Source organism: Agelaius tricolor, unplaced genomic scaffold, assembly GCF_023055355.1.
Source record: "Agelaius tricolor isolate 1412-34295 unplaced genomic scaffold, bAgeTri1.0.p SCAF_3, whole genome shotgun sequence".
NCBI lineage: Eukaryota > Metazoa > Chordata > Aves > Passeriformes > Icteridae > Agelaius > Agelaius tricolor.
Genome location: NW_027269263.1, coordinates 29,819,544 through 29,842,313, shown reverse-complemented (window position 1 = coordinate 29,842,313; position 22,770 = coordinate 29,819,544). Strand labels below are relative to the sequence as shown.

The following is a 22,770-nucleotide window of genomic DNA, read 5'->3' as shown; positions in this document are numbered from 1 at the left end:
AAAGCTGCTCTAGAACCCCCACATATGGCCAATGGCTTTTGAGAAGAAAGGGCACTTTGAAGTGTGACCTCAAGAGTATTAAATGAAAGAGAGCTCACCAGAGCCTTAAGACTTTGAGCCACCACCTTGAGCTGATTGGCTTAGGAGCATTCCTCAAGGAGGTGTCATGACCTGTAAGTCACTACCATCCCAACCACATATTAGTGCTGCTTGCAGTCTGGAGCTCATGACAGCTTTAAGCCCCATGTCATCAGCACATTGTCAGATACAGCTGTTTCCACTCTACCACTTCAAAAGGGCTTGATTAAATGTCTTACTGTAACAACATACATAAAGACACACACGGAGAGTGAGGGGGAAAGGAGAAATGTACCTATAAGCAAAATAAATACAATTTCCACTAGATGGTTTAATCATGATGTGGGGGACTAAACCAGTTTTTGACTTGAAGGGCTTATGTAATCAGTTAACACAATATCATATTAAAAAGCAGTTTCTACAAGTGCTTCTTTAATTTTTTTTCCCAATGCTGGAGTACAGAATTCATGCCAAAGGCTTCAGGCTTGCAATAAGCTCTACCTCAAGCTGTCTAACTGGTGAAAGAAGAAAGCTAGTGATTTCCACATAATTGACTGTAATTTCATAGGCACCTTAGAGATAACATGCTTTCACTGCCTTCTTAAGGAAAGTGCTCATAATTCATGGGGTTTATTCATGGCAGGACTTCTAAAAGAAAATACTTCCACTAATACTTACATCTTTAAAAAAGTAAAGTAAATATAGCATTTTTGTCTTGAAACATCTGTAATCAAGATCTACTTTATTATATATTTTTTTCCTTCAATGTTGCTGTGCCAAATTTTCCTATTTGATTTTCACATGAACATTCAGTAATTGCCTCTCGTAGCTTTACCAGATTTGGAGTAATTGTGAGGGGAAAAAGCTTAAATGCATTTTGCCAGCTTTGTTAAGGACATGTCCTGTTGTTGCCAGGGAGAATTTTCATAAACTTTTTTAAGAGCTTCTGCTATGTTAAATCTACTGATGATGCCAGTAATGGATGGTTTAGCAGTGATTCTTGCATTGTCTGCTGCTGATCCTCAGCTGACAGAAAAACTGGCTACACTGGATCCAATGTCACAGCCACACTGCTCCAGGGATACAGCAGATCCCTCACCAGCAATGTATCTGTTGCTCCTGCAGCTGTTTTGAGCAGGTCTACCTAGTCCCTGTTATTCAAATGTAACTGTGGTGCCTTGCCATCCATACTCCTGGTTTCTGGACCATAGTACAGATAATTCCCTAGAGAAACAGTATATATATGGTTTTAACACCATGTATTATTGTCAGTAAAACATGACAATTTACAGCTGCAAATCCTTGTTTTAAAATGTTGTTCTGCCTGTTTACTTCTTCATTCAAAATAATGAACACATGAACACATATTTTAGCTTTATCTACTGGTGTTATAGCATGACCACAGAGCTTTATTTTTAAGTACAGCTGATCCATCTGCTTAGTTGTCTGCCTGTACTGAAAGTGGAGCAGAAGGAGCTTCTGTTGACTGCCCATGTGCCCTCTGAGATGCTCCCAGCTTCTCCTGCCCTTTGTCAGGGCTGCACATCTTCCTACTACCAGCACCAGTTGCTGCTAAGCCTGGCATTGTTTAAGGCTTCCTCTCAAGTGTGCCAAACTTTCTGCTTCAATAATATGAATGGCTGTGGATTCCTTCCAGCCCAGCAGTGCTCTTGGCTTCCTGAAAATGCCTCCTTTCTTTGCTCCTGTTGAAGGTGTGAGGAAAAAGAAAACTTCCCAGGATCCAGTTCTTCCTGTCTTCCTGCTAAAGACTGAAGCAATTGTTACAGGGCGTGTAGGAATTTCAGGCACTAAAACAGGTACTATGGTTTCCTAATAAGAAGAAAAGGCATAAGTGATGAGAACTGAATTTCCAGATAACATGTTTTTAATTTTTTTTTAGTTTGAATTCAGACAGATACAGGGGTGGGGTGCTTAGGCATGGATTAGCTCCACTGGGAGAGGAGGTAGTGGAACATCCTTATTGAAAAGAGGACATCAGTCTCTGATCTCAAAAGGTTAAGAGAACCCATTCTTGGTTACTGTAAATTGCTTAGACTGTCCCTGTTGAAACACCATGAAAAAATGACTCTGAGATTTGATATCAGAATATCTGTGACATTTTTCAGTGTGTGTAGTGCAAGGGTGACCTAGATTAAAGGTTGTGCAGAACAGAAAAATTCAAGAAAATTACCTGAATGCAAGATTCCCTTCATTTCAGGTATGAAGACTCTTCAGTATTTCCACAGAAATGGCAATATTTCCCCAAGTAAAGAGTTTATCCATGCACAAAGTCTCTCTGCTCCTCCTGAGCTTTGTAAAATCTTATTAGTCCCCAACTCAATTTTCTTTTGGTTTTGTTTTGCTTCACCCCTTTCAGGTCCTTCTTGTCTGAGGCTAAGTCCAGGGCAGACACATTATATACATCCAGCTATTTGGGAAAAACAATGTTTATTCTTTTGAAAAAACTATTTCTTTCTATATTTGCAATTATATTTGTTAGCCCTCCAAAATATTTTTATTACACATTTGGAGTGGTTGTTGTGCACAATTGTCAGCTTCAAGACAGGCTTCTGTGTTGCTCTGAATCTTAAAGTATTCCTGCTTCAGCAGAGATTAGTGTCTCCCACCTTAAAAAAAATACAACAGAAGAAAGAAAAAGCCTCATGTAGTGTTTTCCATCCCTGTGACCTCCATCAAGGGACAAAGAAAAGAATACAGGCTACTGGAATGGGGATATTTACCTGTATCTGAAATACAATATCAGAATGAGTTATATAATTTGAAAACCGATTTACTCAGCTGTGGAAAACACTGAATTTCCTTTGGGAAATACATGAGAATATTTATTGCCTTACTGCAGAAAATTGTACATGTGTTTTCTTCTGCATTGTAGCAGCTCTGTAAAAGCAAAGATTGAATGTGCTTTTGGGCAATTATAGAATACTTAAATCTAGTTCTCAATATTGTGATCCATCTTTGTGTAAGATGCAGAGGAACAAGCTGGAAATCCTGTCATTACAGCTCTCATTTTCACTTTTGTGAGAGCTAGGTTATGGGGAGTTGATTTGTACTCTCCTGATTATACAAGCAGTTAAACACAAATGTCTAAGATCAATTGGTTTGCTCAGTGTAATTTGTGAGCTTTGAAATTGAATTAAAATGCGTTTAAGTTGCTGTTTATTTCCCATCTAGAATAATTTGTTGTACATTGATATTCTAATCAATACAGAGCTATTTTGTCTGTGCAAGTTCTAAATGACTGAAATGAAAATACATTCATTCAAGTTTCTTTTGCTTATACAGATATTGCATTGCAATGCCACCACTTGTTTAGTGACTCTCCTGCATATGTGAGATAAATTGAACTCTGTATGTTCTGATTTCATGTGGAAGCATGCAAGCACCCATGAGCTGTCCTAAGCTTAAAGTTTTCCAAGCAGTAAGCTGCATACCCAGAAACACTTGGCAAAGTAAGCCAGAAGTGCATTGTTATGGTAATTCAGAGTGTTTTTAATTTCATATTTAGCTATAAAAATGTTTACAAAATTGCCATAAATATTAGTCATTCTACAGTCTAATTATTGACGTAATGTTTTCCAATTTTCCAAGTCTTTCGACTTCATGAACAGTGAAATGTATAGACATGCTTTTACTAAAGGGGAAACAAATGTTGGAAATAGGCTTCTATATACTAACTCCCCCTTTCTAATTCATTTAACCTTTAGAACTCCATTCAAGAATCAATTACTCTTACCAAGAACGGTTGAAACACTTATTTTGTGCTAAGCATGTAGTCTGGGAGAAGGAAACACTCTGATAATTCATATGACATTTACTTAGCACACAGGTCATACCAGGTTTTCAGTATATCTCATGGCAATCCCTTGTGTGCTTGCTAATGAAGTCTTTTCTTCACACAAAAATAAAAGTAAAAAAAAAAAAAAGTACCCCAGGTCTGTTTGGTTAATGCAACCATTTTCCACTGTAGGCTCTGTTGCCCACAGGTTCAAAATATTATGTGACTAAATCTCCGAAAAAGAAAAAGACCATGTTTTCACAAAAATCGTACATGTTTATTGTTGGTTTAATGTGTTTCTAAAGAAGTTAAGCAGGGAGGTATTAATTTATAGATTCTGGTTTCTCTCTGGGCACCTACCCATGTTCTTCCAGTACCATTAGATGATGTAACCCTTGGATAGTTCATAAATGCTCCAAAGTGAAGGCATTCTTATACAAATAATACTTGAGTTATTTCATTGTCAAGACTTTGATTCAGAAATTTTGTAGGACTATACCTCAGTTAACTTGAAATGGAAATCTTGCATTATTTTTAATATGTATTTTCATTATGCCAGTCTTTATCTCATGTAGTCTTTATGTCATGTATAGATATGTTCAGTCCACCATCAAAAATGCTTAAAGAAAAAAAAAGATGTAAAGTCAGCTAGGCCTGTCCTTTGGAGTGCAGATTTGTTTCATCTATCATTTTTGTGTTTTTCTTCCACATCTTAGTAGGCAGATATTCTTTTTTTCCTGTGCTTAGTCTTCAAGAATGAAAAGAACTGCACAATGTTTGTGTTTGTACTCAGCTGTGATGTTAATTTACAAAATAATTTGAAAATTACGTTTTTGAAACTAATTAATAAGAAACTAAATAGTCTAGATTTGTACTATTGAGTTAAATAAAACAAATCATTATGCTTTGAGATGATGAGAGGTAATAGTTTGTGAAGATTCTGAAATTGTGGAATTGAAGATGGTGTATCATGGGTAGATTTATGCACTTGAATGTGATTTACAGTCTGATAGTAATATGGCAGGGGATACTGTGCTGCCTACATCAGCTCCTGGAGAGAGGAAGATTGCCTTTGCCTGGAAAATTTGCCCTTGGTGTCAATCAGAAATAAAGTGCCATGAAATAGAGAACTCTCACCAGCAGATTAGCATTTCAGAAATTAAACCATCTGTTTGAACTCAATTAAAAGGGAATCCAGCAAGGCTTTTCCTAATAGAATGTTCTAATGCTGATTCTAGAAACAATGCAAGGGATTTATCACGCAATTAGAGCTCATAAGAATGTGAGTTTAATGCCCATTAAATAAACCAGCAACTATACATTCTCAATAGGATGTTTTGCAATAAATAACTACTTAATTTTCTTCCTAATCTGTATTTCTGATGTATTTCTCAATCTAGGAATAATTTTTAGTTGTGTATTGACATATCCTACTAGATTTTTTTTCCCCTACAAGTTTTGGAGAAAGTTTCTTTCTCACAAGATGGTTTTGCTGCAAGAGATCTTCTCCCCCACGCTCCCACACCTTTGGGTTGAATGTAATTTCATGTATAGAGGAGAAATGCCCTCTAGTGAGGCTGGTTTTGGTCTGAGATCTGCCTGAGAAGAGCTGTACTTTTGCAGACTGCTAGGAAGGGGATGGGTGGCAGGTGTCTGTATGAAGTAATTTGCTTTGAATTTGGTTTTAAAAGTAACTTCACTATCAGTTTGAACACGTTTTTGCCTCGGAAAGCTAGTCCAGAGATCAGATGCCTGAAAATGAGAAGGTGCAATGGGGAGGAGATGGAGAGTTGCTTGTTTCCCCAAGGAACAGTCCCTTTTTGAAGCTGTCTGAACCCCACTGTTTATTGGCTACCTCTTCATTTTGCATTCACATGATTCTGTTTACCACAGTTAGTTTTACTGGAGAGCAAATGTGCAATCCATTGTACCTACCCTATTGAAGTGTCTCCCATACAATGAACAGCTTTATTACTAGGCTGAGGAAGTTTTACTAATTCTTCAGGTGTTCCAGTAAGGATTGTCTTCCTTAACAATAAATAACTTTAATCTGGCATTATGGTTTGTAACAGTGCCAGTTGCCTCAACATCTGGCTGCCTCAAGCTCATTGCAAACAATTACAGCATGAAAGAAAATATAAACTTCTTCCAATAAAGCAACAGCAATAAATAAAATCTACAATAAAACCCCTAGATTAAATTCCATAGGAAGATGTGCTGTATGTCTCTTAGATTCTATGGAGGTGAATGATTAATATATTTATGGTGGAGTTATTTGGTGGAGTTTTATTGCAACTCAGTAGTTCTACTTCATTTTTTCACATTCTGACTGCATTTAAATGCACTTAAAATTATCAGACATGTTCTGTCCTTTTTGAAAAATCCATGATCCCTCATTAATTCTGCTTGGAAAATTCTATTCAGATAGCTACATTGCAAGAGTGTTTTTTGCTGACTAGTTCACAAGTTGAATGTTTTACCCATAATAGAGGAAGAAAGTGCTCTCTGAGCAGAGATTATGGAAATTGCACAGGAGACAAACTTTTTGGTTTGGGTGGAAAAATAAGCTTTCACTGGTAGAACCCTAAGTTAATTTCTGTGGGATCCTGTGGTATTCATATAGAATGAGTGATAGGTGTAGTAAAATTGAGGCAAAATAATCTGAGTCATCAACTACAAAATTGCTTAGCAATTCCACTGGCTCTGGATTACACTTTGCCCCAGCCATAGAGGGTTTTATCTGGTCCAGTTTGGAGCAAGCATCTGCTTTCATTGAATAATTTCTAACACTGAATTTCAGAGGCAGGAATTGAACTTTGATTTCTTGGTGCTAGTCTTGCAACTATTAATTGTCCTCTTGTACCTTTAGAAATCAATGCTTTTACAAAAAGAAAATATTATTCAAATTGTTGCTTCATGTGTCCGTTTCTTAAAACTTTAGTCTGACAAATACAGAAAACTTCTCTTTGATAAACAGCATTTGTCAGCATATGCTGCATCACGTGCAGTCTTTCAGAGTAGAATGTGCAATTTCCCACTGAACATGTCCTGCTATTATTGATACTAATTAGTGTAAACACATGTGTCATCATTCAGATGTGGTAAATAAGGTTACCCTAGCTGCAAGTAATTTTGTTTTTTTAGAAGTCACAACCTTGTAAAAGCCTAGCGAGCCATTAGTGGTCTTACTATTAATGATCAAAAGACCAAATTTTAGAAACTGAAGCCCTGAAATCTTTAAGCTGTAAGAATAAAAATTAAATCCATGCACTTACTGTGGAAGTTAATAATTTTAATCTGTACTATGCATTTAATTGCTGAATACTGTACAGGGGACACCTGCAAGTTACTGGCTGCCAAAAAGTAAGGCATGAATTTTTATGAATTACACAGAACACTGTAGTTCAGCATTTTGCAAAGGACCTCTAGTAGGTGCCTCTCCTCTCACCTGCTCTCATAATTCTGTGTGTAAAAATCAAACTGAAGACAAGTTTGGGCATAAGCTTATTGCATTAGGTAAAAAGCATGGAAGTGATAGGAGCCAGATGAAAAAGGACAAAGGGAGGCCATGCAATGCCTCAAAAAGTCCTAGCATTTTCTTTTCTGTAATACTTTAAGACCACCCTTTGTCTGTGGACTGTCTTAATAATGATAGTGCATGATGGAAGCCTTAGAAAAAATTAACAAGATTATTGTTCTTTGTGCTCAGAGCAGGTATGTCAGGTTGCATAATGGTTTATACAATGTGCCTAAAAGCAATGCCTTTTGACTGTAAGTACATAAATACTTTGGGAAAACATACAGTTATACCAATATTAATCTAGTTCTCAAGCATTTAATTGAGTTGTCAGCCAAAGGTGCAAAGGCTTGCTGGAAATTTAATGTTCAACTGAACATTTGAGTTGAAATATTGGAAATCTCATTACATTGAGATTCCCCTAACTAGAACCTAGTTAAATTTTCAAGGCTAGAAATTAACATTACTTCTTTCTGAAACTGCAGTTGTTGACTATTCTACCCAAACTAGAACTCTAATGTAATATGCCTGTCACAAGCATCTTGGAAAAGCTTACAACCTTCTCTGTGTACCAATGTATTTGATGAGTATCTGGGCAAAAATAAGTGGATAATGCATTCATTTTCAGCAGTCATTTTTATTTTCTAATGACACTTTATTTGATTGGAAAAATTTGATTGGAAAAATGAACATCTTTTAATGTTAATAGTGTGAGTATAATTGTGATTAAAAATTGTGATGATCTGTGTATTCAGCTTTTCTCTGATGATTAGCCAGTTTTGATTGTGTTAGTGTGGACAGCTATTCTAATCAGCCTTGCATGTGAGCTGCTGTGGTGAAGTACATTATATTTTTTTAACTCTTTACATTTCTTTTAAATTAAAAGTGGGCTTTGTCTTTAGGCAACAACACAAAGCCCTTTGCTTTTCTGTTTTCCAAGGTTTAGAAAGAAAATGCAGGTAAAAATACATTTACTCACAAATTGATTTTCATTTTAATAAACTTACTTTGTTTTAATAAGACAGAATTCTGTTAGTGAAAGATTTTGAGCAATTTCTATTTGTCATTATGATAGTACAGATGACATTTCTGTTCATCAGGTTTTCATTTGCCTGAAGTACAAACTTTCTACTTAGTATGCAGCATATTTGTGCTGGATAAGGTAAATAAGTTGTTAAGTGTTTTATAACATAATCATAACTATATATTAAAATCATCCAATTGAAGACAGTTGGATTTCTATAAACAGAATTTAAGTGATTTGGGTTTTTTGTTTTAAATGGAATCCTGAAGTGTGAGGAAACAGAATAAGATTATCCTATCCTATACTGATGACAACATTTAAGCTGGAAAGCAAAGAAGTTTAATTAGAAACACTTTGAGGTCTGGAAAATGTTTTTTTGTTTTGTTTTTTTTTTTAATACAACCATAATATGAAATGCTCATAACGTATGTTCCTCTTTAGCTTTTATTGTGGTAATACAAGTATGTTATCTAAAAATGTCCATCACAGTTTCCGTATAAACTGAGTGATTACTAGGAGGCTTCTTAAGCATAAACCAAAGCCGTTGATGCGTGACCATTGGGAAAAAATGTCTAGATACACAGAAATTACAAGTGTAAGTACATTTTTGTGGGATGTTTTCAGCTGTTTTTAGGATCCACAGCCTCTAACAGTTGTAACACATGCTTTTGTTAACTTGCTGATCTGTAAACTGGCCTGCCCTGAACTTACATAAAGGCCAATGGTAGCCAGTTTTTCAGCATCAAGATGTAGCATGTATCCATATATGGTTGTTTGGTTTTGGACAACTATTTTTATAATATGCTGAGCAGTCTTGGAGGGTTGAGATGAACAAGATGTTGAGGGGAAAAAAATCTCCACTGGCTGGAGAACATTGATAGTAAAATGTCCCCTATTGATGTGGTAATTTGAGAAACAAAGTAGAATGCTTGATGCTTCCTTCCTATGCCAAGTCTAGAACTCTTCCCTGACTCACAGCTGTGGGTTTCCTTAATGATACTGATGTCTCCATCCAGAAGCAAACTGAGTAATTTCATGGTATACTTGTGGATGAAGGCTCCCACATCTGTCACCAATAAATAGGAAAAAAAATGGTGAGAAACATTTCCTTCTCTTTTTAATTTCTGCCTTTAAATGTAGGTATCATGTAGTTTGCAATTTGAGATAGGAAAGTCTCCAGTGTTTCAAAATACACAAGGTTAGATGCATACAATTTCCATATATATCCTCCTTTCACCAGGTGGGTTAAAGTGTCATCTGCTTTAGGTGTCCAGATGAGAGTATCCAAGTCTAAATGAAAAAAAAAAAAAAAAAAAAAAAATTCACAACCTAATGTTTTGTAGTATCATCAGCTGTTTAGGTGACCAGGTCTTAAATCATTCTGGTTTTCTAGCTTATTAGCATAATATATTATCCTCACCTGAGACTATATATAAATAGTGTTCAACAGAAACTACTTAATTCGTATTTACTTTTTTACATGTATTTATTTATTTATTCTTTCTTTGGAGGTCCTTTTTTTCTGCAGGGTGTGCATCTTCCTGGAAATCAATAATTTGTTAATTTGCTGAACAATGAATGAGGTCTTTGTTTAATGACATGTTAGTAAATAATAGGTAAGGTTATTCTCTATTTGGTGTTAAAAACCTACTACTCTTAAAATGATGACTGAATACAAGGATCAGATCCACTCCCCTCCAGATCCTTGGTCTATTGTTCTTTAAATTTATATAGCTATTTATATTGCTCATTCTTAAGGTAATTAAATAGGGACACAGATTCCCTATTTGCAGCACAGATATTTAGGTCCATTTCTGACTAATACAACAGTGGAAACTGTGCTCTGTGTTCAAATTAATCCTGGCAGGGTGAATGTTTTCCTCTCCTTTTCCCCTCTTAACTTTTGAAACTGAAAGCTGCTGTTGAGACAAAAGCATACTTACTAAAATTGTTCATCAGCAGATTTGAAATTTAAGTGATGTATTTAACTTTTGTAGAGGAAAAGTTGCAGAGAATTTTTCCATTTTAAGAGCTTGCAAAGATGCTGATTTTTTTATTTGTTTTCCAGCAGAACTGAATGTTTTGCTGTCTGGTTTGATGACACCAGAAATCCCTTTTAATTTTGAATTTTAGCTTTTTTATTCTGTCTGATCCATACTACTTTGCAATACATCCTGTCATCCTGATCCAGAATGTTTTTTGCACCAAATTATCAGTACCTAGACAATTGACTTTTGTTGTCTTAGCCAGCTTATGGGAGACCAGTGTCTTAGTTGTGGTTCATGTACTGTTGGTGACAAAATACCAGACACAGCACAATGCAAAATGCAGTTCTTTAGAAGCCTTGTAGTGTAGAGAGCCAGGTAGAAACATGAGTCTCTCTCCATAACTGCTGCTTGGTTTATCTGAGAACACCAGATCACTCCGATAAAAATGTCTGCTTCCATGAGCCACTGAAGATTTTGTGTGTTTTCAGTGGAGAGTAAGATGCAGTTGGCAGCAGTCGTCTCTCAGCATGTTCCTCCCCTGCTTTTCCTTCCACCAGTAGTAAAAGTTCAAGAGAAAATTCTTGCTATCACTGCAGAAGGATAAAAAAGGGCATGACAGCAGATTACTTAGTGGCCACTGATCAGATGCAGCAGTCCAGCATGATTTTCTCTCATGCCTAGTGAGCCATTCTAGACCTAATATTCTGCTGTTTGACTACTCAGTCATTGTGCCTCCTATGTGTCTTCAGTTATCAAAGAGAAATATCTGAATTCTTCACCCCTTTTAAACTCAAAGTGCTGACATGAAATATTCATTTGTGATTCATGTTTTGTGTCCTTCTTTAACTCAGAAGAAATCCTTAAAAGAAAAAGAGTCCTTAATTGCCCTTTTAAAAAACAATACACAGCCTCTGTGTTTCTGGTAGGTTGGCCACACTTATTACAGTATTCATTCCACAGTCCTGGGGTTGTTTTGGAGCATCTACAGTATCAGACACAGCAGTAATTCCTTCAGGGCAAGATGGATTTTGGCAACATCTTTTCAGTGACTCTTTAAAATGGATAATTGAGAAGCATCTTGCACTTGTGATTCTACTGGGGTAAAAATTGCCATAATTTCCTTAGAAGTACCCCAGCACCAACAAAATGCTCTTTCCTCTCAGAATCTACTGCCCTGATCTCTGTGGTGTTGAGCAGAGAAGGTCATGTGTAAGCAGAGCTTTGATGAAAACAATTTCTAATTTCCTTGCTTGTGTTGGGACTGTTCTTTTTTCATACTCCTCTGCCATACAAAAGGTATATTTGTGCTACATTATTTGTGTATTTGTTTCTCTCTCCGTAACTTGACCATGTAGGAGTAAAATTGTCTTTTTGTGTTTGGGACTATACTTCTGCTATGGCATTTGCTGTATGTGTAGCCAAAGATGATAAACAAGAAGGCAGTTCATCTTCTATGTCATTAAAATTGATTCTGTTTGGGGTCCAATACTGTATATGGTTACATATATATGAAATACTGAAATACTACTCAGAATTATTTTGAATTATTTGAAGATTTTATAGTTCTCTAATTTTAGAGAGGACTTTTTGATAAGATTTTTGCATGGTCCAGTGCTCTCCTTTTAATTTGGTACTTAAGGGAAAATCTGAAAAAATTGTCATCAATGTAAACCAAAACCACCTCAGGCAACTAAATGCTTGCCTTGTGTTATTTCATTATTCATTAACTAATCTGTTATTCCTTTTCCCTCCTCCCCATGAGCACCTTCCCCCACCGCCCCCAAAAAACCACTAAGGAAACAAGCACACCACGGTAAAATGCTAATAGTGGGAATAATTCCAAATAGACCATAAAAGGCAGCATTTATAACCTCAATAGAAATGCCAGTCAGCTATTTTTGATGTAAAGCATCTGTCTCCAGAAGGAAATGAAGGCAGGCCTGTTTCTCCTTTCAAGTCTCTGAAGTAGTAGGTGGTGTCATTTGTTATACAGTGCTACAAGTCCCGTGTTATTGCAGTGGTAGCTGCTGCCTTTGTTAACGTACTGAAAAGTTTTATCAGCTGTCTTTAATAAAAGACAATCTATGTGAAGCAAAACTACAGCAAATGTCTCTTCTCTCTTATCCTCTGACCATCCTTTTTAAATGCCAGAGAGCAATGCCACTGATGAACAATCTTGCAGATGTGCAAAATTCTTGTGACTGTTGCAATAAACCGTAAATGTTGGGGCAACTGTTATCCTAGAAAGTTAGGGAGCAGTCTTTCCAAAATCCTGTGCACTTCCTTATTTGAAGTGTAAAGGAGTTAGAATGTTTCAGTTCATACCTGGAATGATTTATCAGTTCACATTTTCCATGGATACCTTTGTCTAGAACATGAATGGCCTAGAATTAGTTAGGCCTGCAGGAAATCAAAAATTATGTGTAGAAGAAGGAAAATTTCAGTTAAAAGGCATGCAGTTTGTTGATTTTATTTGGTTTTGTTGCTTGCTCTTGTGAAATTATGTATCAAATTAAAGACATGACGGTAGGAGAGTTTCTTAGCTAGGCATATAGTCTTACATATATGATGTTCTTGATTAGTCCCATACACACACACCATATTTTCAGGAGGGTATGGAGGAAATGGGGAGGAATTCTGGAAGCCATATGAGACAACTGAATTATTTCCTGCACAGTAAGTTTTGTGAATGCTGTAGAATTAGCCCTGAGCACATTTAAACATGTGTCTTATTTCTATGAGTTTTTCTAGGTTTAAGATATTTTTAGTCCTTATCTGTTGTAAGCTTTGTCTTGGTGTAAGCACACACATAGTTATAATTCAAGTGAGATGACAGCTCTGTGTCAATAACTTCAGGAAAGCTTTTTCATTCATGAACTCTCATTAAACAAAGAAATAGGATGACTAGAGGGAATGGACATTCCTACTCATGATTTGAGAAAATTCTCTCAAACAAGCTGAAGTCTAATAATGAATTAGATGTGGGGGGTATTTAGACAGTCATGAATGTACATGGGAGTTGATTTCCAAGCATTCTTCACTTTAACAACATCAGTTAGCACCCTGAACATCTGCAATTAAGGAGTATATTATTTCATTACAAAACAGTATGCAAGACTGGCATTTCAAAAGTGGAGCTATGGAAATATGGCTGCCAATATGAGTTACTTGTAGCATAGATTACGTTTCAGGAGCCTACTTTCCCTTCTTTTGAAGAGTATTGAACTGATAAAACTATATAAAACCCAGCTGGCATTTTTTGTTTGTTTGATTCACAGTGGAATGACTTAGAGAAGGTGGAAAAAATCTGTCAGGGTAAGGCAAGAAAAAGTAAATCTAAAAATTACATCTTCAGATTCTGCTTCATTAGCATTGTGATGTTTACAATAAGGAGAGCTGAACTAATTTTGTTTTGCTTAATTTTGAAACTCTGTAAGACATTTGTTCTGAAAATTTGATGCATCGCAGTTCTTTATGAGACTTTGTGATGTGTGTATTAGTAGGTTAAAAGAAGCAAGAAGAAAGCTGAAAAAATATGAATATATAGTATGAGACTATACAGCATTGGAATTATCTGAACAACATTTCCAGCACAAAATTTAGGTTTTGGACATAAGAATTATAGGGATTTTGTTGGAGCTTGATTAAAAAGGATAAGAGTAATGAGTTTTACTTTGTAGTGGAGAGGCTTGGATCAAAGGTAAGTCTTCCTCATCGTAATGATTTCCTATTGCCACATCAGTCTGGGAGACCAACTGTAGTACATATTTTATTGACCTTCTACCTAATGCATTTTCATACAATCATCAAATGGTTTGGGTTGGAAGGGACCTTCCTGCCAAGAGCAGGGACACCTAGACCAGGCTGCTCAGAACCCCATCAAACCTGGCCTTGAACACTTCCACAGCTTCTCCGGGCAACCTGTTTCAGTGTCTAACCACTTTCCTGAAGTTATTGTCACTGGAGAGCTCCTAAAGCATGCCCTCACAGTAGTCTGAACTTGATATGCCATTCACATTTTGAATATTATTTTGAGCAGAACACTGATGAGTGGTGGCTTGAAACACTTATCCTCTGAGGCAAAACTATGTGACTTTGAAAGTGAGTTTTCCTAAAGCTCATTGAAACTTAGGCTGACCTGAGGGTGAGAACTATAGTGAACTTTGTGTGGTATTTTTTCCCCATTTTTCTTTAAAATGCAAAGCACTGGTTTGACAAATGCCTTTACTGTGCTCTCACTAGGATATGAATACCTTGGTGCTTGCCAAAAGGTAGGTTAGACTCTTCAGCTTCATAAATGTGCTTTTCTGCCCTTGTAATATTTGTTCATTCCAGCGATCAGGCATGCTATTATCATGAAGAACCTATTATTTCATAATGGAATAACCTTGAGATGAAAAAAATAAAAACAAGCTAAGCATTTTGTCTTAGCTATACATGAAAAAAATTCTAGCAACATAAGCTTTTAAATTGATTTGTTACAAAATTATAACAGTTTTATTATTAAAATAGCATTTTTCCACCACTGTTAATTTTATTCAATCATTTCTTAAGAAATAATTGCCACAACCTGAATCTAAATGGATATCCTAGAACCCCTGGACATCCTTAGAATCTGAGAGCAGGCTGTATTTCTTACTAGTTACAATTAAGACAAAGAGAAGAAAGGGATAAGTTCCAATTATTATTGTGTTAATTATTCCCAATGATTATGAACTCTTTATTAGCAAGGGGTTTGATTAAAATTAAATTCTTGTCGCTAATTCACTCTTGGATTACTTTAATTTTCTCTTGGAACCTGTGTTATGCCAACATTACCACATTTAAAGCTTTTTAAGTTCTGTGTTTTCTCATTAAAGAGAGAAGTCTTATGTCTGTAGGCACTAGAGCTTGACCTGTTTAAAGCACAAACTACACAGCAGCTGTTCAGAAACTTTTTCTTGTTATCTGTATTTGCTTAAATTACTAAATTGCTTCCATGAAAAATCAGCAAACATAAGGGAGTAATTTAAGTGGAAGAAGATTGTCTAAAAAGAAAAATTGAAAATATTTGTAATATTCCTCCTTCTTTTTTTTTTTATTGGTACCAGTATCCAGCTGCCCTAATGAATCTTGGAGCCATTCTCCATCTGAATGGCAAACTGAAAGAGGCTGAAGAAAACTACCTCCTTGCTCTTCAACTTAAACCTGATGATGTCATCACCCAGTCCAATCTTCGCAAATTGTGGAATATCATGGAGAAACAAGGTTTGAAAACATCCAAAACATGATGATGAAAACTCTGAACTACTTTACCTTAAAGTGATTAAACCCAAGAACTTGAACTTCCACAGAGTTGTCAGGTCAGAGAACTTGCTGGACTTGACTGCAAGGATCTGAGGTCCTAATTGCTGCTAGGAGAAGCTATTCCACTAGAGAAACAGAAAAAGGGAGACTTTGAGGGATTAATGAAGAACTTGTTACGCAGCAAATATATTTGGAACAATGGCATGTGAGAGAAGTTGTTTCAGTATATTTGATAAATAATTGCAAATCCCATATTGCTTACTTTTGGGTGGGTACTTGAAATGTATACTGTCATAGAAATATGAAGGGAAAATCACACCGTATACACTAAGCCATATGGGACTTAAAGTGGTAATAGTAGGTCAAAGTATTTTGCTGATACTGTAACTCATTAAAAAGTGTACTAAATCCAGTGTGTTTGCAGTTTGTCTTAATGCTGCTGTATCTCACTTTTGAACCACTTGCTAGCCAATTTCACAGCGTATATGGCCCATTTTTTTCCAACCTGTCACATGATTAGATGACAGCATTGCAAGTTGTTTACTGAGAATATGCCTGTTACTTCAGCTTGTTAACTAATAGTGCAGTTTTCTTGAGATACGCAGTCAAATTTCTGTGAGGTAGACAGAATGACCAAGGAGCTGTCTGTGTTCTACACCAGATGTAGTATGTAGGCTGGTAAGAAAAAGACCAGAGGTGTGATTTAGCAATACAAGCAGGAGGGATGTTGGCCCTGATACTTTGCTATCAGATAAATCCACCTTTAAATTGGACTCTGCATACTATGTTTTTGCAATTACTAATTAAAATGGGATTGGAAAATACTAGTAGGTAGCTAAAATGAGACTTCATGAGCAACTTGGAGAAAAAGTAATGTTATGCATTGATGAGGCTAGCAAATAACTGAAGGGACTCGATTTGATCTTGCTTAAAATAGTGTAGACTGAGAGGAATCAGTAATGGTGGTTGCCAGTTACTTTTCGTATTGTTGGTGTTTTAAACAAACCCATTCAGATAGTAACCAAATATTAGCATTCTGTTTGTATTCTGACACAGGCTAGCAGCAGAGCTGTCAAATATCTTAAATATGCTTTTGGTGAGGTTCAGTTTATTTCTGTTTCAGAATGATTTAGCCTCATTACTGTTTTAGTCTTCAGATCTTAAATGTAAAAATAATTTATTTTAAATCGAAGTATATGAAGCTTTAGTAATTCTTTTTTCCAGGCCATTTGTTAACTGCTTTCTTTCTTTGGAATAAGTATTATTGTTTGTAAGAAAATTTACTATTTCATTTAATGGCCCTTTGGTATCTGCTTCAGTATTCCTTTCATAATGATAGATAAAAAGTTAAAGTGGTAGAGCACCTTGAACTGAAGCTTCTTCAGGATCTTCTGTTAAAAACTCTTTATTACTGAAAAGGGGTTTGGGGTTTTTAGTTTATGTATTCCTTTTTAACTGTTGAGCACCGTTCCAACAAAAATGTAAAGAACACCTTGCTGTATTTATTTATTTATTACTTGACTGCAGCAATGTTACCTGCCATTAACACAACAGTCTCTAATGTTGCTATTTCCTTTATTTGGTTTTACTTGCATTTGCTTTGTGATTATTGTATGTACCGAATGGGAAAGGGAACACTTGAGTTATACTCTACCTTCTTGGTCATTCTACCCTTACACTTGGATTTTAAATCTATATTGAATAGATTGGGGAATAGCTGTTTCAAAGTCAGTATAGTAGAAAAACTGTAGTTATGTGTATTTCCTTTTCCTCTTGCTCACTAAAATACCATAAGTTGCTAAGTTTACAACTGGCCCACCAGAAAGGCCAGAGGGGCAAGATTGTTTGGTTTTGTGGAGTGTGTCAAGTTTTTCTCAAATAATGTTCTTGCTGGAAAAGCAAAACTGAAGGATCAAAAGTTGAATTTCTACTTGATCGTTGAAACCAGTGTTAGAATACAATGGTAGCTTGAACTTATTCTCCTGCTTTACTAACTTTCTGGGAAAAGATATAGAAATAGATAGTAACTGTAACTGAGCTTGGTATAGAACTGTGGTATCCTGCAGCTTTATTTGCTCAACAGCCATCAAACTTCGATGGTTTCTTGGTCTTAATCATTCACCAGGTTATTTGTCTCCTTCAACTTGTACTTATTCTTGTTTGTTAATTTTTATTCATTGCACAAAAAGGGGGAAGAGGGGAGCACTCCTGTGATACGGTGTCATGCTTGCATTGATAACTGGTTTTGGTTTTTTCTTTAAAAAAAAAAAACAACAAAAGAAAAGGAAAAGAAAAAAGGACTACCATAAATTTACCAAGAATGTCCCTGAATACATTTTTTTAATAGAGGTCTGGGCTTGATAACTTTCTTCTTTTGGGATAAATTTAAAACATGTTTAAAATATATCTCTCTGCTCAGGGATTTGTGGTGGATTATTGCAGACAGTGCTAAAAAAGAAAAAGAAAAAAAGAGCACAAGACAAGTTTACTAAATTAAAATTTTATTTTTTGAAAAACTGTTATTTGTATAAATTATCAGATTTGTAGGCTTTCCTTTTTGTAGAAATAATTGTTTATGTGCCAGATAAAAGAATTTCAATTTTGTTTTCAATAATAAAGCATTGATAACTAATAGCCTGTGTATTCCTTTGTGTTACTTTAACAGCACTTTGAGTTTTTTAATTGTTCTAATTTAATGAGTAATCTTGATTATTTTATGTATGGGAGAACTGGATAGTGTAAGTAAAATAAAACATGTCACATTTGGCTTTCTTCTAAACTCTATTGGAATTAGACTTCAGTGGATATTTTCAAAAAGGTTCCCTGAAAGCATTTTTTAATATTTATACTCACTAAATCTAGCCAAAGGGATATGATAACTACCATATTTGATTATTGAATCTAAACTCTGTAGGAATAAAAGCTGATTAATATATTTACAAAATACTTTTATATTACCATACAAACACGATGTCAGTAAAAACATTGTTAAAATGTAATTGGTTACAAAAGCTGTAGAGAAGATTCTGCCTACATACAAGGTCTTTTGCATGTATGAGGTCACTTTTCCTCATGCTGCAAAGTCATATGATGAGTTTCAAATCTTCTGCCTTCCTGTGCAGAGATGTTATGAATTGACATGGTTCTTTTGCCTTTTGGCTGTCTTTTAATCTTCGATGGACAGAGCCTTCTTAGCTCATTGCAGCACTAATATTCTTATATCTGCCTAGTTCTGTTGCATTCGGGTCCTGAGCATTGATAGGCTTGCTCTATGATTGAAAAACGTGCATGGGCATGAGCAGAACAGTCTTGTGGTCACTGACTTGCAAATTCTCCTGTCATGACTTATTTTTATTGAAGGTCACGCCTCATCTTCAGACTTTCCTTGCCTGGGGAGGTGTTTATAAACAGCAGATGATGAAGGCAGAGTATGCAATGAATCACCTTAGCCAGGAACCCTTTTGTGTGAGACCCTGTTCTGTCTGCCTTGTGCTGTGCTTCCAATGTTTCTGTTCTTCCAAGAATCACACTTTCAGGCAACAGATACTTGCTATGTCTCCATTTCTGTTGAAGGCACATGACAGCTCTCTGGTGATTTTTTAGTCCTGCTTTCACAGACTCATCTGAATTTGCGCTCGGTAGCTGGTACGGATGGCTGTATCACTTCTGGGATTTCAGCTAGGATGAAGGTAAGGCACTGAATTATTCTGTGTAAGCATACCAGCTCATTTGGATCTGGTTTGCCACTCTGTTGTAGGCATTCCCATAGCAGTTCTGCCTGACAGAGGTGAATGCTGGTAGCATGGGAGAGACACTGCTTCAGTTCACATATGATAATAGGCATCAGCAGCTGAATTACGATCAGATAGGCTCCCTTAGGTAGGCTGATCCTGCAATTTGAAAAGTCCCTGCCTTGTTTCACACAGATACTGAAGATTTAATCTCCCTGAGATTCAGCAGGTGTTAGATGTGGTTAGAGGAATAGAATCATCAATAGAAACAGCTGATATTGTGAGGGGATATTATGAGGGAGGCTGGGAGCAGAGCCTCCCAACATTTTGGGGGAAATTAGTAAACCTTTAGAGGGATGAGCTTTATTCCAAGAGCAAAGAATGAACTCTGAGATCAAATTATTCTAGGATAAACTATGGAAAAGTGCATGCATCAGTAAATTTTTTTTAAATGCCACAAAACAAAGCCCTAAAGCTATACAGACTGGTAAGAAGTTGTAAGTTCTTCTGCTAAAATAATAAATTCAAACCAAACATTGCCAACAGGAAAGGCTGGCCTTGGAACATAGTATTTTAAAGTTCAGGACATAAAAATATATTCCCCATTGTGCAGGTTTTGGCTGGGATAGAGTTAATTTTCTTCACGGTAGCTAGAATAGTGTTGTTTCAGATTTGAGCTAGAAAATGTCACAGGGATGTTTTAGCTATTGCTGAGCAGTGCTCACACAGCATCAAGGCCTTTTGTGCCACTCACGCTTCCCCACCAGCCAGCGGGCTTGGGGTTCACAAGGAGCTGGGAGGGGACACAGCCAGGACAGCTGACCATGGGGATATTCCAGACCATGTGGTTTCCTGCTCAGCAGTAAAACTGGGCTGGAGTTTGGCAGGGGGCAGCTGTTGCTTGGGAACCAACTGGGTATTGGTTGTCTGGTGGTGAGCAATTGTTTTTCACTTGTATCATGTGTGTTTCTTGGGCTTTATTTTTCTCATGTTTTTGTAATATTCCATTACTGTTATTCTTACTGTTCATTTTCTTTCAGGTATTACATTTATTTAAATTTTAATTATTAAATCTTTCCTAAATCAGCCTATGATCTTTCTTACTTTTATTGTTCCAATTCTCCCCTCCATCCCACCAGGAAAGAGTGAGTGAGCTCTGTGGTGCTTAGTTGCCAGCAGGGGTTAAACCACGATACCTGAGAAAGACTGAATGTGTGACTCAAGTTATGCCACTTGATTGGAAGACATTTAAAGTTGTACTTTTATTCACATTTCAAGTCAATGTTTCTCTCTTCTCTTAAAGAAATTCTTTATCTTATTTACCCCGTTGCTGTGCACTCTCTGTAGTGGCACCACAGTTCTAGAGCTGGACAGCTTTGACAGTTATGTATGAGGAAGCATTTCAGAAGGGCAGAAACACCACAGTGCACCTTCTAGAAAGGTTTAAGATGAAATAGATTAAATCATTCACTCTTGCTGAACACTCAAATTATTTTTTTATATAGTTTCAGTAACAAAGCCTAGTTTTACTTACTAAAGTTATTGAGCTTAAAAGTGTTTATGTGTAAGGCTGGAGATTAAATTGTTTATACATACAAATCTCTATCTGTTTATGTGCATTTAACCACTGATTTATGTTTTAAAAACATCTGAGATTTCCTTTTGAAGAAACAAGTGCAGAAGCCACATTGTGAGGAGATGTGGGGTTTTCTTGATTTGATAGAGCTGTGTGTGAGCCTGTGTTTCCTTGCATCACTGGTCCTTTAGCTGATGACATTCTATTTCTATATGAATATTTTTGGGTTTTCTCTCTTGCAGAGTTTCAATAGTTTAAGTTACAGATTCTGTTTAGAGCTAGATAGAGATGGAGCTTTGATGGCAAAACTTGAATTCAGTTTTAATTTCAGTAATTAGTTAACTCAGGTGAACAGATTTTTCAATCCAATAATACAGTGGTTTGCTGCAACAGGCAATCCTGGAAAACAGTGATTGCTTGAGAGTCTTTGTTGGTTCTTCTCTAGGTTTTTTTCTTCCTGTCAGCAAAACATTTTTTATCCTCTTCTGAAGAAATATTTTATTTTGTCTCTAATTTTCTTGAAAACAGATGTTCCTGCATGCCCAGTATTTTTCTTTATTACAATTAGAAATTAGCTTTTCACAAAATGGATTTCTTTATTATTTGATCATGTTTGTTGCAACCACAACTATAAGTTTCTCTACAGTACATAAGTGTATAATTCAGTGTGTTGTTCCTTATATTAAATCAATTCCCTCTTCTGGTTTATACTGATATGCAAAGCAAATCATTGCCAAAGTTTCAATGTGCTAATTTCTGCCCACCCACAGTTTCTGGAATACAGCATTGCTTTTCCTATCATGATAGAGAACATTTTGATATGACAACATGAAGATGTAAGATGGTAGAGTAGGACTCTTCTTTTTTCCAATCACCATTATCTCAGTTTTTTGTCCTTTTCCATAATGAAATCATTTAACAATAATTTTTTTAAAAAACTAAACATACTATTAATAGCAATAGAGCTCAATGAATGGCACTTATGCCTTCAAATTCATGGATAGAGTGTAGTAGCTCTGTCATTAAAATCTATTATTTTAATTACTATTCTTCCTTCCAAAATGCCATTTCTCTATGAAGTTTTAGTGGCAATTAATCTTTTAGCTATATAACTGTAAATTTCTGTTTCTTGATTTTTTTTAAATGGAATATGTCTCCTGATAGTTCTCATTAATTGAAAGAGTCTTTAGATATTCTTGCATAGAAAATTTTCCCCCATCTCTTCTGTTAGTTTTATGAATTATTTAGAGACCAGAAAAGGAACAACTTTCCCTGAAACAAAAGGCAGAGAAGACCTTTCCTTGAGCTTATACACCAGTTTTATGCTTTTTAGCCAAAGCCCAAAAGAAATAAAATTTGTTTTGATTCGGTTTGGTTTGGTTTAGTTACTTACAATTGGCTTCAGCATTCTAAGAACAATTTGATATCCAGTTGATGGGTTTTGTACTTCATTGTGCTAAAGACACTCTTTGCATTCACATGAACAAGTGTGTGTCCCACTGGTGCCATCACAGCCTGATGTTCTTCTGTCAAGTCTGCAGATATTTACCCAATTCGTTCTGAATCAGTTATTTACTCTAATGTTTATTCTGATTGGTATGAAAACTTCCTCTCTGACATAGGAAGAAAATAAACAGCCATGTGAAATGAGATGGGTACTGTTTAGGACTTTTGTGGACTCTCAGTAGTGATACATAAATGTAAATTAGAGGGGACCATAAAAAAAGTAGATTTTTGTTTAACTCAATGAAGACCATGATTTTGAAAAGATAAG

The 22,770-nt window shown here is 36.0% G+C and overlaps 1 protein-coding gene across 1 annotated transcript in view; it reads left to right on the top strand.

The window, feature by feature from the left end:
• Nucleotides 1–18,321, top strand: part of TMTC2 (transmembrane O-mannosyltransferase targeting cadherins 2) — a 234,432-nt gene extending 216,111 nt beyond the window's left edge. Inside the window, exon 12 of the mRNA XM_071423340.1 lies at nucleotides 15,494–18,321. Within this exon, the coding sequence (XP_071279441.1) occupies nucleotides 15,494–15,673 (180 nt within the window). The 3' untranslated portion in view covers nucleotides 15,674–18,321. The remainder of the gene's footprint in view (nucleotides 1–15,493) is intronic.
• The last annotated feature ends 4,449 nt before the right edge of the window (nucleotides 18,322–22,770 follow it).